The sequence below is a fragment of the Liolophura sinensis genome, chromosome 9 (genome assembly GCF_032854445.1).
Source record: "Liolophura sinensis isolate JHLJ2023 chromosome 9, CUHK_Ljap_v2, whole genome shotgun sequence".
NCBI classification, from domain to species: Eukaryota; Metazoa; Mollusca; class Polyplacophora; order Chitonida; family Chitonidae; genus Liolophura; species Liolophura sinensis.
In genome coordinates, this window is record NC_088303.1 from 2,165,312 (window position 1) to 2,187,679 (window position 22,368).

A 22,368-nucleotide genomic window follows, 5' to 3' on the forward strand; every position below is an offset into this window, starting at 1 on the left:
TAAACAGGTGTGTATCTGTCCTTTTGTTGACCAAAGCAGGAATTTTGAGGGAAATTACTGAACAAAGCTGGAGCCTAAATGTAGCATTCAACCAACTAAGCAACAGTTCACAGTTATAAATGAACTAGCTGAAACCCGATGATTACTGTAATGATTAGCATGGAGTGCAGGGCTGTCTAAATGTGTCTCAGAGAGCAGGATGACTCATGGGGTTCACCTGATCACCAGCCTAGGTCATCATACATGTAACAGGCCAGACCTACCTGTCTCAGTTATGTCACAGACCTCTCTTTATACTCCGCTGCCGTAATGTTTCTACTCCCCTCCACACATCTTCTACACATAATTACACAGAAGAGCATTTTCAAATGGCCAGAAAAAAAATGTACGCAAGTTATTGTGAAAGAGAAAAACAGAAACACAGATCAAACCATCCCTAAAAACATTCAGACTGGTCTTAGTATTAACAGAACAGGTGAGAGTTCTACGGTACTTTTAATGTATTATAACATGTTCAGGAAGCCTGCAGCAGATAAGCCATACACTACTGTAGGTATGACAAACAGACTTGAAGCACAAATGGTGCAGGTATTCAGTGCGAATACCAGTGGGCTGTGTGACCAGTAGTCATCAGTGCATCTATATGCACCTTTAGGTTGAACAGAGGGGTTACCCTAGACACCTACAGTACATGTACATATCAAACAGAAATATTCAGTTCATGAAAGTTAATAAACAGCTGGCTATTCTAATGCTGGTCTTCTGTTATCGTGAAGTTTTTATATTTCATGTACACCTCTGAACAGAACGAGGTTATAGGGACAACTAGAATGTTCTACAAGCATTATGACCCGCTTGTACATGACAAACACTGCAACATTCCGTGTCAACCCCACAATTTATGAACATCTTTACTACTGTAGCTAGTACAAAGGTATTCTGTTACCAATCGCTATGTGCCCAGATATGAAGATATTGTTCAGTGTATGCTAGCTCATCCTATCACATACATGTATGCTGAGCCATAACTTAACAGTAGAGAAGTCAGGAGACTCTTGGATGAAAAGGGTAAACATACCCTTATTTACCTTGTATTTTTGTTGTTTTTATCACCTCAACTTTTAGCTATATCCAGAATGTTTCTTTGCTTTAGAATAATAAGAAAATTACACTCAGTATGATTATGATCCTTTCCGTTAAAGCCTTGATGTACATGTACAATATTATTTTTTTAACAACATATGTAGTTATTGTCCATTTAATTATAATGCTTTCAGCATTAGGTCTGTGATGTGTAATTACATGCAGGCTTAACACCTATGTAATCTTTAATGGTTTCCTATAATACAGAAACAGACATAAATGGTTTTGTTATTACATGAAATGTATGTATATATTATGTATACGTGTAAGGGGTCAGTCTCTGTAACGGAATGTGTCACCAGATTGCTCATCATTGAAAGCACACACACTGTACATGTCAAGTGTTCTACAGTAAATGTACAGGTAATCGCTGTTCCTAAACCACTGATGAAGCTCTCCGCATCAAGGTGAGACAGCCTATCCTTAGTATACTATCTGAATCTGGTGGGTCTACTTACAAAACCAGACATACAAAAAAAGCTTTCATGATACACTATATATGGTTTCATTTCACAGTCACTGGTGTTTCAGTACATAACAATATCCTTAAAAATAACTTTTATGTCAGACTTGCAGGTGATATGCTTTGGACATTTACATGCATAGATTTACAAAGAGGAGTAAGATGGCCTGACTTAAAATTTTGGCTAAATCTATGTTTACATGTCATACCAAAAAGAATAAATTTTACACCTGTATTACTGTTACACATATTCTATTTTTGTACAGTTTATTCTCACACTAAAGCATGTACACTTCATGGTTTGATATGAAAGTAGACAATGCTCGTTAACATGTAATACATGCAGCAGTAAGACAAGTGAGAGACAGATCCTCTGCCTTTCTGGCCCTTCAACCCTAGCTGAAACACACTGATAATGTGAACAGGCTTCTACCAGTTTTTGTTATACGTACTCTATGTATTCCTTTTCCTACACTTTATCCACAATGTCTTCCACAGGAGACAAAAGGCTGCACAACAGAGATATCAGACAGACCAGGATGCGCATGTATGGCCATTAGTAAATGTAATCAAGCCCACACACAAGAAAGTCCACAGTCATTAACTCTGTTCATTATGATGAAGAGTCACATACTCTGTTTTTGATTACTATCATATATACCTGTACAAACAAACCTGTCACTCTATTAACATCGCTGAGTACTGTACCTTATCCTTTTCGGTATTTCTTATTATACGGTACCAACCTGCCTTATGTTGAACTGCAAAATACTTTGGCGGTATGTTATTAATTTGAAACATTTCACACACAAATGTACAGATGCTGGTCCATTAACTAAATAGACATGACAGCACTGTAAAAATATGCACTTCTGTGTATTGCTATCCAAAAAGGTGAAATCCTCATATGAACAAGTTAAAATTCCAATCACATGTACATACAGTTAAAATGCATGAACAGATTTCAAATGGTTAACTAGTTTACGAGCAAAATAAAATCACAAGCTTGAAAATATATATCTGGATGTACATGTACATGGTGAAATCTACAAGTTACATGCACTTTGCTTTTCCCTTAACCTATATACTGTACCTGTACACATATACATTGTACATACAGGAAACAGAGCAATTACATGTACCATCATCTTCTTGGGTCAGTCTGACCTTTGAGACCGAAACTCATAGAGCTTACCTGTAGCTTATTGACAAAGGTGAAAACACTGGGTAAACCATGGCCTTGTCAGTCTAGCAGAAGAAGGATGGGGCAGTTTGCTATGAAACAAGCTATAGGTCAACTAATCAATATAGCTAGCTGCTTGCCAGAGAACATTCATGCCGGTGTAACAGGCATTTCACGAGGAAACCTACAGATGGAGTGAGTTAGTCTTACCAGACCATGACAGGCGGAGAGATATATCTGCAGTACCATCTATCCCCTAAGCTATGACAGACAAAGCATATTAAAAATGGTCAGCTGACAATCCCATCCATATTTTATATACACACAAACCAGTTGGATCATATTCCAGATGTCATACAAAGTGTTTATCAAATCTTTAAGAATTAATAATCTAAAATTCTATACATTCAGATAGCATATACTTAGAGTAGTTCACATTTGCTGTGCAAATATATGAAGTCAAGGTCATACAGGTTATCATTAGAAACTGTCACCTGTGCATTAACAGCAGCATCAAGATCTACATTCATGTATATTTATAAAGTAACCATCTGAAAGAGAATGCCTTCTAACACTATCATCTTTATCTCATAAACATAAAATGTAAGAACACTCCAACATCAAACAATGATTATTATACTGATTATCATTACTAAAAGTGGAAAAAGAGAAGACTTAACACCTGCACTAACTGTGATATCTTCTGAAAGTCACATATTAATGAAAGCATTCTCAGTATATAAAGAAGTCCATAAACCTGTTATGAACATGAAGGGATCCTCAATGTAAATGCTGAGGCAGAACCACAGATACATGCAAAATGAGCAATGTTCCATCTAAATAATACAATAATATGTGATTGAAACCGCTATATTTTTGTGTTAACAGAAGGCCAAATACAAACCTCTGAGGCAAATTTCAGTATCATTTGTGCCACATGCTTCTCCACATTAAACCACACATCAATTTGCAACAGAACAAATCACATTTAGGATTGAAATCACCAACATTTATAATCATAATGTCAGTAATATGTTATGTACAGTAACATACATTTACATAAAACAATACAATTCTGTGTGTACTAATATCATATTTTTTGTTTGTTTATGTCTGAAAATACATATCAACTTTCGTGCCAATAAGAATGAATATCATACACTGTAGATCATCAGAAGCTATGTTCTGTTCAGCTTTGTCCTTGGGGGCAAACATCACAAAGTCATAGGTACTAACTACAGCCTACATGTTGGGAACATATCACATGGGTAGTAACTACAACCTACATGTTGGGCACATATCACATGGGTAGTAACTACAACCTACATGTTGGGCACATATCACATGGGTACCAACTACAACCTACATGTTGGGCACATATCACATGGGTTATGATGGGTACCAATTACAACCTACATGTTGGGCACATATCACATAGGTACCAACTACAACCTACACGTTGGGCACATATCACATGGGTACCAACTACAACCTACATGTTGGGCACATATCACATGGGTACCAACTACAACCTACATGTTGGGCACATATCACATAGGTACCAACTACAACCTACATGTTGGGCACATATCACATGGGTACCAACTACAACCTACATGTTGGGCACATATCACATAGGTACCAACTACAACCTACATGTTGGGCACATATCACATGGGTACCAACTACAACCTACATGTACGGCAAAACTGCATGACCTAAATCAACACAGTATTGTCCTAAACTCATTACATGTACTACTGAGATGCTCACATGAAATGTCCTGCAAAAATGTTGAACTTTCTGAATATGTAGTGCATGTGCACTGCATGCACTGCACAAGTTAATTTGAAGACCAGAGAGTGATATGTGTGCAGTTTACTTCTTAAGGCTAAAGTAGATCGTAGTTCCCATATATAACATTCAAGGCATAAAAAGTAATTTCATTGGTTTAAGCAGGCTCAAATATATTATCCTCTTAAAAAGTTTTGTACCTGACAAATCTTTATTATTATTATTTTTTTTTTAACTGACCTTGGGCTTGTTTCTGTTTCTGTTATTTAAATTTGCGTTTGCCGTTGTGAACGGAGATTGTCACATCATCACAGCGACTGTTTCATCCAGAAAAAAATATGGTCGGAAAGTGTATTTTACGGCTATCTCAGGATGATCACTTTTGAGAGACTGTGGTCAAAAGGAGTTTCCTAACGGTACAATCAATTGCCAATCAACTGTCCCTTCCACGAATTACGAATAAAGCTGTCTTGATTTTGCAATGCCGGGCACAGCAAGATTTTGTGTCTGACATTGGGTGCTAAATGCTAGTGCCGTGCGTGACCGCCCATCGCCGCCAACTCTGGGCAGAATCTTGCCTGTGAGGTGAGCTGGTTTCAACCACAGCTTGTACCACTCGTGTGACTATCTGCAGTTAAAATACAGTGAGCTGGTGATGAAGATGGGGTCTTATTTCTAATGTTGCCTTGGATCTTTTGGCATTACATTGGTATCACATAACCAGCAGCAACAAAGAAAAAGATCATGTGGTAGAGAATTTACTTGCACAGATTGAGCCTTTGGCACCTGGCCTCAGATACAGGTGGGGCTCGACCTAGTAGGTTGGACAAGCTACTCATAGTGGCATGCCTTCCAGATCAAATATTTGTTCCATTGAAATTGTACCTCAAAAGTAATATTGTAAAGATAATGGAGAAACTGAATATATATTTTGAAATTTTGCCATTTCATTGGCCACTGAAATCAGCTACAGCCTCAAACTTCAAAGGCCACTATATCTATGACCATGGTTGCTATGTTGTGGCAAGTGTAGTAGTGCACAGCCTCGAAAGCGAATGAGGATAATTTGAGCTAATATCAGTCAACATTTAGACTCCTCCAAAGCTATCTTTAAACAGGGTGATAATGGTTCAATACAACACAGCCATATTGGCTAGCTTTACCAATTCAATTCGACTGGTTACAGTAAAATTACCACTGTATTAACTTGAACATTCAGTGATTAAAACAACAGAGAGGAGAATAAATATGTCCTTGTTGACATACGGCCTAAACATTTAATATACCTGGTGACAAATCAAATTTTCAAGATCATTTCTTTGAGATGTGCCTTTCAACAAATATAATGTAAAGCTCACACAAGCTATTTAACCAAAAGTACACAAAAGTTAAGGGCTGCAAGAGGCTGCTTTACCAAATGGGCAGTGAGACCCTGGTTTCGGGGCAGGTCTGGTTTGCTGACATGGCTGACATACATGTAGCTGTCTGATCATGTGAGCGCATTTATGATGCCTGCTACAGACACTAATGATATGGAAACAAATGAAAATTAACAAAATAAGACGCAACAGCATCACACGCCACCACTAGATGATAGTAAGCGGACTTAATTATAGGTTAAAATAACACAAAATTCGGTATTAGTGAACGAAGTATGGGAACAAAGGTTCGACTAGCAAATCCAAAACATGTATTCAACATGGCCAACTCCGACATCATTGCTATTACATGGCCTGTAACGTCTAATTATCTGGATGTGATGGCGCACAACCATGATAAGACGACCATTCAATGTCTAAAGATATTCTATGATGTGAGTTTAGAGCATCACAACCTGAAAAAGTTAAAAATATTACGTTATTTACACCAACATACCTTCTCAGGACGTAAGCCTTTGACTTTACGCGGGGAAAACCGGATTTTTGATTGGTTGAAATTGTACATGCGGGATTCCATCCGATGGTGAAATGTAACAGCCATTTTCATTGGCTCTTTGCCCCACTCAACCTTAAATTCTTTGTTTTCACAGAAGAGTTACTGATAAACAATACCAATCTCAGATATCAAAACCTTTTCTGTTGACATATTGGAGACGCGATCCCATAAAAAATCCAAAAAGGAAGAATAAAATGTGAAAATTGGATGCCCCACAATGCATCATACCAAGATGGCGGCCTCCATAGATTTGTTTTTCAAGATCGATGAAGTGAAGACCTAGAGGACAAAAATTCCCGAAAAGGACCTTCGAGTGTGATATTTTACTCTCACGAGATCAGCCAAATGGATAGAGTATACGCTATGCGTAGATCGTTTGTGGCAAGACTGTTACGACTTCTAAAGTTCACTAATTCTGCAACATCGTCAAATTATTCAAGATACTGCAGACCGTGGTTGCTGCGTCAGTCTCCATCCTTCCAGGTGTCAAAGTTTCCTAAAACTTCAATTGCTGGCAGTGACAACCCATCAGCAGAAGTTCAAACCCACTTCGGGCACCATGTGGCATTTAGAAGGAGGCCTGAGAAGGTCGGGAAGTTGATTCTTTATGACTAATGAATCTCTTTTCGTTTTGATTGCGTAATAGTTCAAATTCTACGATATATGCAGACTCAAAACAAAATCTCATAAGCTTTACGAGTGGATTTCCACATCTTTTAGATACCAGTACCAAGATGTCAAAAGATACAAATCATGGATGTCAATCAATACAAGAAAAACAATTTTGTTCAGTTAGCTAGTCAATATTTGTACCCACACTTGTCTAAAAAGCTACATTCTTCCCATTTGCAAGAACTGTTACAATCTCAAGGAACACATCTGTTCATTTTACGTGATAGACATATGCAACATCTGGAAATCTGGCCACAGCAATGGGGTTTTGTGAGTAATGCTTCTAATGGCAAAATCCTATGACACAAGTTGAAACCTGCTTGTCCCTACCTGTGGCGTTTAATGTTAAATAAATCAAAGGAATAGCATGATATGAGATGTTTCACCCATATTAAAAACTTAGTACCAGCTGTCCTATCTTGGGAGCTACCCCCTCCACACGTTCCCTCTACAAATTCTATGGAAATGGTAAAACATGGCAATGTGACTTATTGACTTAAAAAGTCCTTTATAGAAGAAAGTAAGTTCACGGCCCGTAAGAAATATTTGTATAAAAGCTAACTAGGTTTATATTTACTGCGCTGGACACAGTTTAATACCTTGTCTTTAAAATCCTGTTTTTAATCATAGTCTTTTTTGCTTTTTTTCTTCCTGGCCTGTGTTAAGTACAGGTACTGTACAAGGAATAATGTTTGATGGAGACTATAACCTTATTATTCTCATCTCTTAGCCAAAGTCAATACATTATAGTTCTTTACTGCCACAATAATTCATTAACATTAGCATGTGTCAGCTGAATAAAGTTGTAATAATGAAGTTAAAGTAATTTTGTGAAGGTATTAAACTATTTTTAAAGAGAAAAGCGCACAAAGATCTTGAGTTATTATATTGAGTTACACGTATAAAGGAGTTTATAACAGATTGATGAGTTTGTAATAAATTAGGAATTTTAGCTTTATTTTAAATACTGATAACATTCGTCAGCTACCTGGCTAAGGGTTGTGTTTTATATTAAAAGGTAGGCCCTTTTATGAATGTAACTGCCGTCGTATAAATGAAATATTCTTGAGTAACCAATCAAATAAATAAATAAATATTCTTGAATATGGAATGAAGCACAAACAAAGCAAATAACTTGCGTAAATAAATAAAAATAGTGAAGTTCGTAAAGATGTACAAGTAGTATAAGAAGATGTACCTTCATTTGAAATTCATATTATTCCCCTGGAGAGGTTCCCATGCGGTGGTGTGATATGAAATATGTTGTGATAGTGTTCGAATAACAGTAAATAGTGTGATATCCTACAGCCAATGTGAACAGTAACATTTTTCTCAAAATGACATTTTATTTTATTTAAGATAAGAATTTAGTAGAAGTAGTAAGAAATTTCTGAAGCTTTGTCAGGGGAGACAACTTTGTGCAAAATCAGGCTGTAGTTGAATTTGATCAAGTTGTATGCAGACCTGTGGCCAGTGACCTGTGATGTAAATAACAACACAACAGCTTTGAAGAAATAATAGACTGGCTGAAACTAAACCTGGGTGCCTTGAAGGATAGAAACTTAATATTGGGTGTCCAGGGACTCACTATTTTTTGTAATTTTTTGTTTTCAGACACGTCATATTAAACAATATAGGAAGTTACGAGAGGAATTCAAGGCATTGTCAGTGCTGCTTGTTCGTCCAAATATTTTGAGCTCTAAGGATGTTAACAGGATACTGTATCCAGGTAACGAAATATTAAAATTAACATAAATACACTGAATAATATGATACAAAGGGCATTTGGTCTGAAGTGTTTGAAGAGTCTTGTGATGAAGTTTTGTTTTGTTTAAAGATTTAGCTGCAGAAGTTCCAGATTACTGGTAGGGAATTGATGTTTTGTGATGTACCATAAATTGTAGGGCTAGCCTTTGTATGACTGATTTTATGTGTGGCAGAGATTATGGGCCTTCCAGTCCAGTCCATTTTCCTTAGAAGATGAATTGTTCATAATTTCTTCTAATATTCTTATTTTCATACTATGAATAAATTACTAAACTGCAAACACTATTATTTCTTATTTCTGTGTTATTGTAGATGGCAGTAAGGAAGAGTAAATTATCAAATTTAACTGGCATGGTATGTTTAAAGTAAGGTTTTATTTCTGTAGACTATGCTCGCGGGTACAGTACGGGACCACAACAGAATCAACCTGATGATGAAGACAAAGAAAAGGAAGATAAAGACAAAGAAGGTCAGCAAAAAGAACACAGCCCTTTTAGTTTGATGTTCAATCATTACCAGCTTTAATCATCAGTTCCTGTTGTCTAATTTCGGGGCACTAGTTTTTTTTGTTGATTGGTATTTTGCTATGAACAGGTTGAGTACTTGTCACTGAGTGAGTGGGGAGTATTCAGCATGGTGTGGGTCGGCACTGGTAAAATGTAGGCATTTGGACGACTGTCAAGAAAACATTGTTGTCATGTGATTAAAAATGATGTTGAAAGCTTGTGTATTTGTTGACAAACGTTCTCAGTTTCATGTAAATGTTTCAATGTCCTGGTTAATTACAACTCTATTTAAAGGTTTCTCCTTCCTGTCTGTTTTCCAGCATACATGGGAAGGGAAATCTCTTGATGTTAGAGTATTTGTTTTTTAAACCCTCTTCCACAAAACTGTTGTTAATGCTATCTTAATTAGATGTACAATGTCGCATGTTTCCATCAATTTAAGAGGTTCTTTCAGTAATGCAAATGATTGCTTCTCTTAACTTAGCCAAAGTTGATCAGCATGGTAAAAACTTTGCTCTGAAGTAAAGCTCCATTTGTTGTGTGTAAGGATGAGACTGGTATTAGTATTTAAATTGGGATGTACATTTTGTAAACGACCAACATCACAAGCTGAGCCTATATTATGAATCCTTTTGGCCACTGTTTTTCTTATGTGTTGTTGTAGATGAGGAGCGGCTACCTCTACTACCCAGACTTCTCTTCTGGTTTTGGCTGCTGTTTGCACTTTATACCGCCCTCCGACTCCTGCAGGGAGAAGATACAGCCATGTATCGCTTTATCTCCTGGAATGAGTTCTACCATGATATGTTGGCCAAGGGGGAGGTAACTCATCAGTCAGCTACATTTAGTATTGAGCTTATGGCTTTATTTCACAAATTCTAAACATAATGTACACAACAGTAGCATAGATTTTATTAATTAATTTATAAGTTAATTTTATAATTTAATTTATTGATTGTTGTTAACAGTCCTTCTTGAATGACTTGACTCAGAGCACGGGGAAACCACTCTCAAGGTTCAGACGTAAATTTTTTTTTTTGGTTTTTTAATTGGTGTTTTACGCCATACTCAAGAATATTTCACTTATACGACGGCGACCAGCATTATGGTGGGTGGAAACCGGGCACAGCCCGGGGGAAACCCACGACCATCCGCAGGTTGCTGACAGACCTTCCCACTTACGGCCAGAGAGGAAGCCAGCATGAGCTGGACTTAAACTCACAGCGACTGCATTGGTGAGAGGCTCCTGGGTCTTTACGCTGCGCTAGCGCGCTAACCGACTGAGCCACGGAGGCCCCCAGGCGTAAATCAACACACTCAAATCAGAAAGAGCTGGAATTGAACATATGACATCAGTGGTCAAATTCTTCATTAATGGAATAGAAGTGTTTGGATATGTGAATGTAACAGTTTTAAGGAAGTTTGAAATGTCCTAGCTGATGAAATTTATGTCTTTATTATATTGGTGTTCTGCACGGTACTCTGGAATATTTCCTTTACATGATGGTAGCCATCATTATGGTGGGATGAAAAGTCGGCAAACATCTGCAAGTGGCTGAGAGACCTTGCCATGTATGACCAGAGAGGAAGCCAGCATGAGCTGGACTTGAAGTCACAGGGACTCACAATCATTGTACTGAGCTAATTTGCTAACCACTAGGCTGTGGAGCCACCCCCACTTCACTAATGAAAAGTGTAATTATAAGGTAGTAAGCTGGCAGTACAACATGTTTTTTTATTATTATTATTATTTATTTTCTATTGTGGGTAAAAGCCATGTCATGTATGATTTCTGCCACAGGTAGATGAGATAATAGTGCGCCCTGAGATGGAAATGGCTATGATAAATCTCTACCCAGGAGCTGTCATTAAGGGAAAAAAGGTGAGCTGGTCATCAATGGGTTTCTAAATGATTTTAACCTGATTTTTGAGGTAAAACAAAGACACCAATGATCAAATCAGCACTGTCTACTAGACATTTCGATACAGGGTACGTTCGTGTTATATTGTACATTTTGAGGTGTTTTGAGGGTATGTTCGTGTTATATTGTACATTTTGAGGTGTTTTGAGGGTACGTTCGTGTTATATTGTACATTTTGAGGTGTTTTGAGGGTATGTCCGTGTTGTACATTTTGAGGTGTTTTGAGGGTATGTTCGTGTACATTTTGAATTACACTGTACATGTATATATTTAATATTACAACATAGGATTTAACTTATTATCTAGAAGTCTTTTTGTATTGTTTGTTGTCATTTTTTTGTACTAGTGTAGGAAATATCGAAACTTAGCACTTAATACACACATCTAGTACCTATTAGATATTCATTTGCCCTGAGAATTGTTGGAGATAGCATAATAGCATAGAATTTATGGCACTTCTGTGAAAAAAGATATTGGTAAAAATTTGTTCTAAATTTAAATGTGAACTGAGTGAAGCACATGTCGTGAAAGCAATGACTCCCCAAGCAGTTGTTCGTGTTGAAGACCGATTTACATGATCAGAAAGCCATGCAAAACAAGAAAATCATAAAAAAATATTTTCAAGCATGCTTTTATTCCACTTTACTTAGTAAAACATAAAATTGGTTTCACTTTTTGTATATCAGATATTCTGCTTGAAGGTGTGTAATTTTGTCATGATAGAGACTAAAACAGCTGTACCCTGTAGGTGGACGTGACATCTTATTCCATGAAGATTCCTGACCCGTATAAGTTTGAGGAGAGGGTGCGCAAGGCCGAGGCTGAGCTGGGCATCCGGCCTGAGCAGGGGGTGTCCGTGTCTTACCAGAGGGAGAGGTGAGCTGACTGGGTGGTTGTTAACAGTTGTACAGTGAGGACGTCCTTCTGAATAGTATCTTTACGATAACTGTGGAGAAGTTTGCACTGCATGTGCTTGAAGTCCTGAGCAGTTTATCAAAGGTTTTGTGCCCTTTTACAAAAATAGTTTGCTTTCTCATCAGAATTTAAAATTTTGTAAGGACAGATGTTGGCGTTTTGTGTCATCAAGCTGCCTAAGCTTTCTCATGACCCATGTTCATTCTGTAGTGTAAATATAATAATTTTGTTTTGCTTTCAGTTCCTGGGCTCCGCTTGTTTTCCTTGGCCTCATCGGTCTGGCTACATTTCTCTTACTGAGAACCCTTACCAAATCAATGACATTTCCCAATCCTACAGAAATGTTTGTAAGTGTCCTATCACATAGAAATGTTTGTAATGTCATATCACATAGAATTGCTTGTAAGTGCCATATCACATAGAAATGTTTGTAAGTTTCATATCACATAGAAAGTGTCATATCACATAGAAATGTTTGTAAGTGCCATATCACATAGAAATGTTTGTAAGTGTCCTATCACATAGAGATGTTGGTAAGTGTCCTATCACATAGAAATGTTTGTGAGTGTCATATCACATAGAATTGTTTGTAAGTGTCATATCACATAGAAATCTTAGGGTCATGTCACATAGAATCTTTGTAAGTGTCCTATCACATAAAAATGTTTAAGTGTCCCATCCTACAGAAATGTTTGTGAGTGTCCCATCCTACAGAAATGTTTGTGAGTGTGTCCTGTCACATAGAAATGCTTGTAAGTGTCCTATCACATAGAAATGTTTTTAAGTTTCCCATCCTACGGAAATGTTTGTAAGTTTCCTGTCCTGCAGAAATGTTTGTAAGTGTTCTATCACAAAGAAATGTTTGTAAGTGTTCTATCACAAAGAAATGTTTGTAAGTGTTCTATCACAAAGAAATATTTGTAAGTGTCCCATCCTGCAGAAATGTTTATAAGTGTCCTATCCTACAGAAATGTTTGCTAGTGTTCCAGCCTACAGAAATATTTATATTAAATAGTCCCAGCCTACAGAAATATTTACATTAAATTGTCCCAGCCTACAGAAATATTTATATAAAATAGTCCCAGCCTACAGAAATATTTATATTAAATAGTCCCAGCCTACAGAAATATTTATATTGAATTTGTCCCAGCCTAAAGAAATATTTATATTGCCCAAGCCTACAGAAATATTTATATTGAATTTGTCCCAGTCTACAGAAATATTTATATTAAATTGTCCCAGCCTACAGAAATATTTATATTAAGTTTTCCCAGCCTACAAAAATATTTGTATTCAATTGTCCCAGCCTACAGAAATATTTATATTCAATAGTCCCAGCATACAGAAATGTATGAAAGTGTTTTTAGTGTAACATTTGCGATTATCATATTGTAATGTTTTTATATGTTGTTTATGTGACTTATACTATCCTGCAGAAATGGTCTGTTGTTTTGTCACCAGAATATGGCTGCAGAAATGGTCTGTTGTTTTGTCACCAGAATATGGCTGCAGAAATGGCCTGTTGTTTTGTCACCAGAATATGGTTGCAGAAATGGTCTGTTGTTTTGTCACCAGAATATGGCTGTAGAAACGGTCTGTTGTTTTGTCACCAAAATACGGCAGCAGAAATGGTCTGTTGTTTTGTCACTAGAATACGGCTGCTGAAATGGTCTGTTGTTTTGTCACCAGAATATGGCTGTAGAAATGGTCTGTTGTTTTGTCTCTAGAATACTCGGCAGAAAGGGTCTGTTGTTTTGTCACCAGAATACGGCTGCAGAAAGGGTCAGTTGTTTTGTCGCAAGAGTACGGCTGCAGTAAGGGTCTGTTGTTTTGTCACCAGCATACGGCTGCAGTAGCACCATGCTGTAATCATTGATTTAGTGATGTTTATGTGGCCTTTCCCACATTTTTTCTAATGAAAATGTTTCATTTAGAGTGAAAGACAGCACCTGACTGATGTTTATGCCCAATGAAAGACTAGCATTCAAAGTATCTTAAAGCGGCATTAAATATTTTCTGTTTAACCCAGATATTTTTTTCAACCCAGTAAAAGTTTAGTGAAGCTGACACAGCTTCAACACATCTCCATTGTTGAGAGCAAGTTTACATCACGTTTACTCTAGCCGTCAAACATTTAAGGTATTTTCCATAAAACAGCCTATGGCAGATAAAAGTTGTGGACTTCATTGATGAAGGCCCAAGTGATAAATAGCTTTCTTGGAAACTGTACACACTGGAATGATCTTTTTTCCACTGCTTGAACTGTTGATACAGTAAGCCTTCTATATCATTCACAAGGAACTCCAGCGACCCTTTTTAAATAGCCTGCAGATGTATGGCCAGGGTGTTCCTGATTTAGGCCATAGCCTTCGCAGAGTGCTCATGATTTTGACCCCTATTAAATGTTTACAAAATTACAATAGGATTGCTGTACAACTAGATTCATGCTCACATCTGCAACAAATGGAAATAATTCTAAGCACCACCAGTGGGGCTGATGTAAATATTTGATTGTCACTGGATTTTGTGCTCCAGTTTTGTAGTGGTGACTTCAAAGATGAGTGTAGTGCTGACCTAGTTATTGTGGACTTCAGAGAAAGCACCTCGCCGTGAACATAGCATTTCAATAATATTACTGTATTTTGTTAAAGAAAACAGAAAAAACACACCTGTATGCCAGAAAGACAAAAGGAGTGAAATTTAAATTCTTCAGTTGTAATAAATTCAGCCAAAAAATTATGTCATAAGATTTAAATAATTCTAAGTGTTGTTGGTTGATTTGATATGTCGTCTGCTCATTCCCATAAACCTTCGGCGTCCCTACTGAATTTAGCGCTGTCTCTGATATTTGTTATTTGAAAACTGCTGACTAAGCTCCAAAATGAACAACAAAAAATGTATTTGTATAATTTGAACAGCGTTACTAAGTAGGCCTAGGATCTGTTAAGAAGATTAATACGGTTTGGGCGGAAACAGTATGCTATAACTGTCTGACATAATTTGTGATACCATTGTTGAATATTACATGGCTTGTAAATGAACTGATTTTACATCTTGAGTTGTCCGTAAATGATATAGACCTGCACCCACAAAACTGCGTGAAATGGCCCTTGGGCTACATGTCACTAAATCGTTGTAAACGATCTGTAAATGATGTCTTATGCAGTAGTTCTGTGTTATCATATGTCACTTCATGGATTGAATGGGTAAAGGCTACGTCACAGCTTAGTGACATTTGCCATCCTACAGAAACTTTTGTTAGTTTTGTCCACATAGCATTTCCCAACCAACATAAGTGTTTGTAGTAAATGTCAGTAGCATATCATAATAGAAATGGTCAAGAGCAGGGTTTGAGGAAAAGCCTAACTGTCAAAATATGACCTTGTCTGTAACAAATTTGAGAAAACTTGACGTGGAACAATGTCTACAAAGATTTATATATTCTTTACTGCAGTATACATTTCAGGATAATATTGTTTATTGTATTTAAATTTAACTCTACAGCTTTATTTTTATAATTTATATGAGCAGATATATTGGTAAGATAATGAGAAATTTGGATTTCACTTTTATCTGAGAAGAGACCTAGGTCTTTAACTACAATTCATTTTGTTCTTGAGTTTGGTCAACCAATCAAATAAGTATATAAATCTATATTAATAATAAATTGTTCTGTTTAACCGAGTCCAGTACATTTTATGGCAGGCTAATGAGAGAAAGGCAAAGTTCACGAGGGTCGATGTGCTGACACAGCAGGGGAAGGGAGTCAGCTTCAAGGATGTGGCTGGTCTACAGGAGGCCAAACAGGAGATCATGGAGTTTGTGGATTACCTCAAGCAACCACAGCGTTTCAAGGTGGGTCCCTCACACTTACTGGTTGTCAGGCCTTGGTGATTGGATGGGGTCAGACACGTTCATAGGGCTATTTGTGTAGCCAAACCTTCATTTATGACCAGTTCTCTTCCATTGGTATATTAAGAGTTTTCCTATTACTTGATTCGATAAAATGAAACTATCCACTGTGATGTACTGAAAACATGGGTAGTGTATACTTGAATTTTACATCCAACTGTGCTGTATTATCTGTTCAGGAGATAGGAGCCAAGCTGCCCCATGGTGCCCTTTTGCTTGGACCCCCAGGCTGTGGTAAGACACTTCTGGCACGTGCAGTAGCCTCTGAAGCAAAGGTGCCCTTCTTGGCTATGGCGGGATCTGAATTTGTGGAGATGTTAGGAGGTAACATTGTTTGGCAAGTTCCATTTATTTGATGATTTATTTGGTAGGTGTTTAATGTCATATCAAGGAGTGTTTGATGATTTATTTGATTTGGTGTTTAATGTCATACTAAGGAGCATTTCACAGATACCTGTATGAAGGTGCTCAGGTATCTGATTTGAGGAATTGAGTAGGATCGAAAGGAAAGAACTTGCAGCTCACCAGCTACCTGACAAACCTGAAACCATGAAACTGTTGTAAACTTAACGAGGTCACTTATTACTGAACATAGATTTGAACCTAAACACCAATATTCAGTGTTGTCATGATAGTCCATTACCACTTTTCAGTAATTCAAACTTCTTAAGATAATGTATGGTGAGTAGAAATGCACTTTCTGAAACACCTAATGGCCTAAGAATGTTACTTCTGACGTCAGCACCTTAAGTTTGTCTGATAGGACGTTGATCCAGCAAAAGAGAAAATGCTTTATGAAGTGACACTATAAGATGTTACTTCTGACATCAGCATCTTAAGTTTGTCTGATAGGGAGTTAATCAAACAAAAGTGAAAATTCTTTATGAAGAGTAACTATCAGATGTTACTTGTGATGCCAGCACCTTAAGTTTGTCTGATAGGGAGTAAATCTAACAAAAGGGAAAATTCTTTATGAAGTGACACTATCAGATGTTACTTGTGACGCCAGCACCTTAAGTTTGTCTGATAGGACGTTAATCAAACAAAAGGGAAAATTCTTTATGAAGTGACACTATAAGATGTTACTTGTGACGCCAGCACCTTAAGTTTGTCTGATAGGACGTTAATCAAACAAAAGGGAAAATTCTTTATGAAGTGACACTATTTGATGTTACTTGTGATGCCAGCACCTTAAGTTTGTCTGATAGGGAGTTAATCAAACAAAAGGGAAAATTCTTTATGAAGCAACACTATAATATGGATGGATCAATCAGGATCAAGAAACATGTTCCACTTGAGAATTATTTTAATGCAGTTAACCTTTTGAGACTGACTTATTAAAGACAAATCGATGACTTGGAGGCCTGATGTATAAGCCATTAGTAGCTAAATTTGAGCAACAGTAAATCTTTTGCAATATATGGACTTTTGGAGCTACCACACGAGGAATATGAAGTTTGTGATGCGTAGATGTAATTTTGCTCACACAAGTGGCGCATATGGGAAGAAAAATGTCTAATGAATGGACAAGTTATCAGTTTGTCACATTATTTTTGATAATTCGAATATAAATGTGGGTGAAAATTTGATCAACATTGATGTTGACTGTTCCTAGGCTTGGGAGCAGCCAGGGTCAGGGATCTATTCAAAGAAGCCAGAAAGCGAGCTCCATGTATAGTGTATATTGACGAGATCGATGCCATTGGTCGAAAAAGAAGTGGAAGGTAAGCAGTAAAATTCTATGTTGTGGTACTTAGAAATGAGTCTTCACAAAGACCTTCAAAAGCTGCCAAGGAGACACCCAAGTAACGAGAGAAAATTTTTAGACTTGCAGGACATAACAGGCATTTGATCAAAATTATATTTTCGTTTAGCTTGATGGATTGTCTCACCAGGGACGGATTTCACAAGGTCATTTTTGACTTTAAAAAAAAATTGAAGTATGATTTAAGAGATTATTTTTGGGCTCAGGGAGTTTAAATTTGGACCACATCATACATGTTATCATAAGACAAACATGTTAAAGTTTCAAATTCTGGTCCCAAAACTAAGCAGTATATCAAGGTTTTCAATTATGACTGTCAGAAATGTCTTGTGGAATTCACTCCAGGTCCTTGAAAAAACCTCTTGACTTAAAACGGAAGACAGAATGATCATTTGAAGCTGTAACCTCATTGGTTGAGGGAATAATAAATTGTACGTCAGAATCCATTCAGGAAAGGAGCTTAATTGTATGGCAGAATCCAGTGAGGAAAGCACCTGAATTGTATGGCAGAATTCAGTCAGGAAAGGAGCTTAATTGTATGGCAGAATCCAGTCTGGAAAGCACCTGAATTGTATGGCAGAATCCAGTCAGGAAAGGAGCTTAATTGTATGTCAGAATCCAGTCAGGAAAGGAGCTTAATTGTATGGCAGAATCCAGTCTGGAAAGCACCTGAATTGTATGGCAGAATCCAGTCAGGAAAGGACCTGAATTGTATGGCAGAATCCAGCCAGGAAAGGAGCTTAATTGCATAGCAGAATTCAGTCAGGAAAGGACCTGAATTGTATGGCAGAATCCAGTGAGGAAAGGAGCTTAATTGTATCTCAGCATCCAGTCAGGAAAGGACCTGAATTGTATGGCAGAATCCAGCCAGGAAAGCACCTGAATTGCATGGCAGAATCCAGCCAGGAAAGGAGCTTAATTGTATGGCAGAATCCAGTGAGGAAAGCACCTGAATTGTATGGCAGAATCCAGTCTGGAAAGGACCTGAATTGTATGGCAGAATCCAGTCAGGAAAGGAGCTTAATTGTATGGCAGAATCCAGTGAGGAAAGGACCTGAATTGTATGGCAGGATCCAGTCAGGAAAGGAGCTTAATTGTATGGCAGAATCCAGTGAGGAAAGGACCTGAATTGTATGGCAGAATCCAGTGAGGAAAGCACCTGAATTGTATGGCAGAATCCAGCCAGGAAAGGAGCTTAATTGTATGTCAGAATCCAGTCAGGAAAGCACCTGAATTGTATGTCAGAATCCAGTGAGGAAAGGACCTGAATTGTATGGCAGAATCCAGTCAGGAAAGGACCTGAATTATATGGCAGAATCCAGCCAGGAAAGCACCTGAATTGCATGGCAGAATCCAGTGAGGAAAGCACCTGAATTGTATGGCAGAATCCAGCCAGGAAAGGACCTGAATTGTATGGCAGAATCCAGTCAGGAAAGGACCTGAATTGTATGGCAGAATCCAGTCAGGAAAGGACCTGAATTGTATGTCAGAATTCAGTCAGGAAAGGAGCTTAATTGTATGGCAGAATCCAGTGAGAAAAGCACCTGAATTGTATGGCAGAATCCAGCCAGGAAAGGAGCTTAATTGTATGTCAGAATCCAGTGAGGAAAGCACCTGAATTGTATGGCAGAATCCAGTCAGGAAAGCACCTGAATTGTATGGCAGAATCCAGTGAGGAAAGGAGCGTAATTGTATGGCAGAATCCAGTCAGGAAAGGACCTGAATTGTATGGCAGAATCCAGCCAGGAAAGGACCTGAATTGTATGGCAGAATCCAGTCAGGAAAGGACCTGAATTGTATGGCAGAATCCAGTCAGGAAAGGACCTGAATTGTATGTCAGAATTCAGTCAGGAAAGGAGCTTAATTGTATGGCAGAATCCAGTGAGAAAAGCACCTGAATTGTATGGCAGAATCCAGCCAGGAAAGGAGCTTAATTGTATGTCAGAATCCAGTGAGGAAAGCACCTGAATTGTATGGCAGAATCCAGCCAGGAAAGCACCTGAATTGTATGGCAGAATCCAGCCAGGAAAGGAGCTTAATTGTATGTCAGAATCCAGTCAGGAAAGGAGCTTAATTGTATGTCAGAATCCATTCGGGAAAGGAGCTCAATTGTATGTCAGAATTCAGTCAGGAAAGGACCTGAATTGTATGGCAGAATCCAGTGAGGAAAGGACCTGAATTGTATGGCAGAATCCAATCAGGAAAGGAGCTTAATTGTATGGCAGAATCCAGTGAGGAAAGCACCTGAATTGTATGTCAGAATTCAGTCAGGAAAGGACCTGAATTGTATGGCAGAATCCAGTGAGAAAAGGACCTGAATTGTATGGCAGAATCCAGCCAGGAAAGGAGCTTAAATGTTTGCCAGAATCCAGTGAGGAAAGCACCTGAATTTTATGCCAGAATCCAGCCAGGAAAGGAGCTTAATTGTATGTCAGGATCCAGTCTGGAAAGCACCTGAATTGTATGGCAGAATCCAGTCAGGAAAGGAGCTTAATTGTATGGCAGAATCCAGTGAGGAAAGCACCTGAATTGTATGTCAGAATCCATTCAGGAAAGGAGCTCAATTGTATGTCAGAATTCAGTCAGGAAAGCACCTGAATTGTATGGCAGGATCCAGTCAGGAAAGGAGCTTAATTGTATGGCAGAATCCAGTCAGGAAAGGAGCTTAATTGTATGGCAGAATCCATTCAGGAAAGGACCTGAATTGTATGGCAGAATCCAGTGAGGAAAGCACCTGAATTGTATGGCAGAATCCAGCCAGGAAAGGAGCTTAATTGTATGGCAAGATCCAGTCAGGAAAGGAGCTTATTGTGTGGCAGAATCCAGTCAGGAAAGCACCTGAATTGTATGGCAGAATCCAACTGCAAAGAACAGATTTTGAGTAAGCTATATTAACTATTGTCCCAAATTGGTGGAGATGTAGGTGGCTGTCTGTTTAAGTGTTCAGCAGGATTTGTTCGACGTTGCAATTAACAGGCATCATAATTATCATCCTTAAAAATTTTTTGCTGGTGTCATGCGACCCTATCAAAAGAAGTGGGCTGGGTCAGTAGGGAATCCTTCTTTTCTTTCATTCTGGCTGTAAAAAGGGATTTTAAAAATCCTTCAAAAAAAAAAACAACTTCTGCCTAAGTTCCAGTGTTAAAAAGAGCACTAATTTTATTGGGTGGGGTTATGCCCAGTGAAAGTGTTTTTCATGATGGCCTTATCTTCTAATCACAACATGGAGTGTCAAATAGTTATGAACATTAAGGGGCAGATAATACAGGGACATGATCACAGAGGGACATGATCACACAGATCAAAAGACATGATCACACAGGGACATGATCACACAGAGACATGATCACACAGAGACATGATCACACAGAGACATGATCACATGAGACATGATCACACAGGGACAGGATCACACAGGGACATGATCACACAGGGACATGATCACACAGAGACATGATCACACCGAGACATGATCACACAGGGACAGGATCACACAGGGACATGATCACACAGTGACATGATCACATGAGACATGATCACACAGGGACAGGATCACACCGAGACATGATCACACAGGGACATGATCACACAGAGACATGATCACACAGAGACATGATCACACAGAGACATGATCACACCGAGACATGATCACACAGGGACAGGATCACACAGGGACATGATCACACAGGGACATAATCACACAGAGACATGATCACACAGAGACATGATCACACAGAGACATGATCACACCGAGACATGATCACACCGAGACATGATCACACAGGGACAGGATCACACAGGGACAGGATCACACAGGGACATGATCACACAGAGACATGATCACACCGAGACATGATCACACCGAGACATGATCACACAGGGACAGGATCACACAGGGACATGATCACACAGAGACATGATCACACCAAGACATGATCACACCGAGACATGATCACACAGGGACAGGATCACACAGGGACATGATCACATGAGTAACATGACTTTGTCAGTCTTACAAAATTCCTATGGCATTAGGCAACATTGAAATAAATAAATAAATAAATGACAAAATTCTTGTTCCCGTTACAGTACGTTTGGAGCATCTGCTGAGGAGGAGCACACCCTGAACCAGATGTTAGTGGAGATGGATGGCATGGGAACGTCTGACGGGGTCATACTGCTGGCCGCTACCAACAGGGCAGACATTCTAGACAAGGTCAGGGCCACCTTCAGGCTGGCTCAGATTTTTTGAAACAACATCTTGCATCTTGATAAACCAGATGGGAAAAAACCAATGAAATAATATTCTGCTTTGAAATGAAGTTCTCACTTTAATATAGAATTGTACTTCAGCTGTGATTGTTTTGTTGTTAATGAATCTGAGCTGCATT

The 22,368-nt window shown here is 38.2% G+C and overlaps 2 protein-coding genes across 3 annotated transcripts in view; one reads left to right on the plus strand and one right to left on the minus strand.

Annotated features, from left to right (window-relative positions):
- Positions 1-6,485, minus strand: part of LOC135475105 (ankyrin repeat domain-containing protein 12-like) — a 42,895-nt gene extending 36,410 nt beyond the window's left edge. For both annotated transcript variants that reach the window (XM_064754846.1, XM_064754845.1), the window contains exon 1: positions 6,459-6,485. The gene's annotated coding sequence lies outside the window, so the exon portion shown is untranslated. The remainder of the gene's footprint in view (positions 1-6,458) is intronic.
- Positions 6,486-6,773: 288 nt separating this feature from the next.
- The window catches only part of LOC135474742 (paraplegin-like), a 32,122-nt gene continuing 16,527 nt past the window's right edge, over positions 6,774-22,368 (plus strand). Inside the window, exons 1-11 of the mRNA XM_064754325.1 lie at positions 6,774-7,106; positions 8,805-8,919; positions 9,343-9,426; positions 10,128-10,285; positions 11,265-11,345; positions 12,134-12,261; positions 12,542-12,647; positions 16,006-16,155; positions 16,392-16,536; positions 17,828-17,936; positions 22,067-22,193. Coding sequence (XP_064610395.1) covers positions 6,864-7,106; positions 8,805-8,919; positions 9,343-9,426; positions 10,128-10,285; positions 11,265-11,345; positions 12,134-12,261; positions 12,542-12,647; positions 16,006-16,155; positions 16,392-16,536; positions 17,828-17,936; positions 22,067-22,193 — 1,446 coding nt within the window. The 5' untranslated portion in view covers positions 6,774-6,863. The remainder of the gene's footprint in view (positions 7,107-8,804; positions 8,920-9,342; positions 9,427-10,127; positions 10,286-11,264; positions 11,346-12,133; positions 12,262-12,541; positions 12,648-16,005; positions 16,156-16,391; positions 16,537-17,827; positions 17,937-22,066; positions 22,194-22,368) is intronic.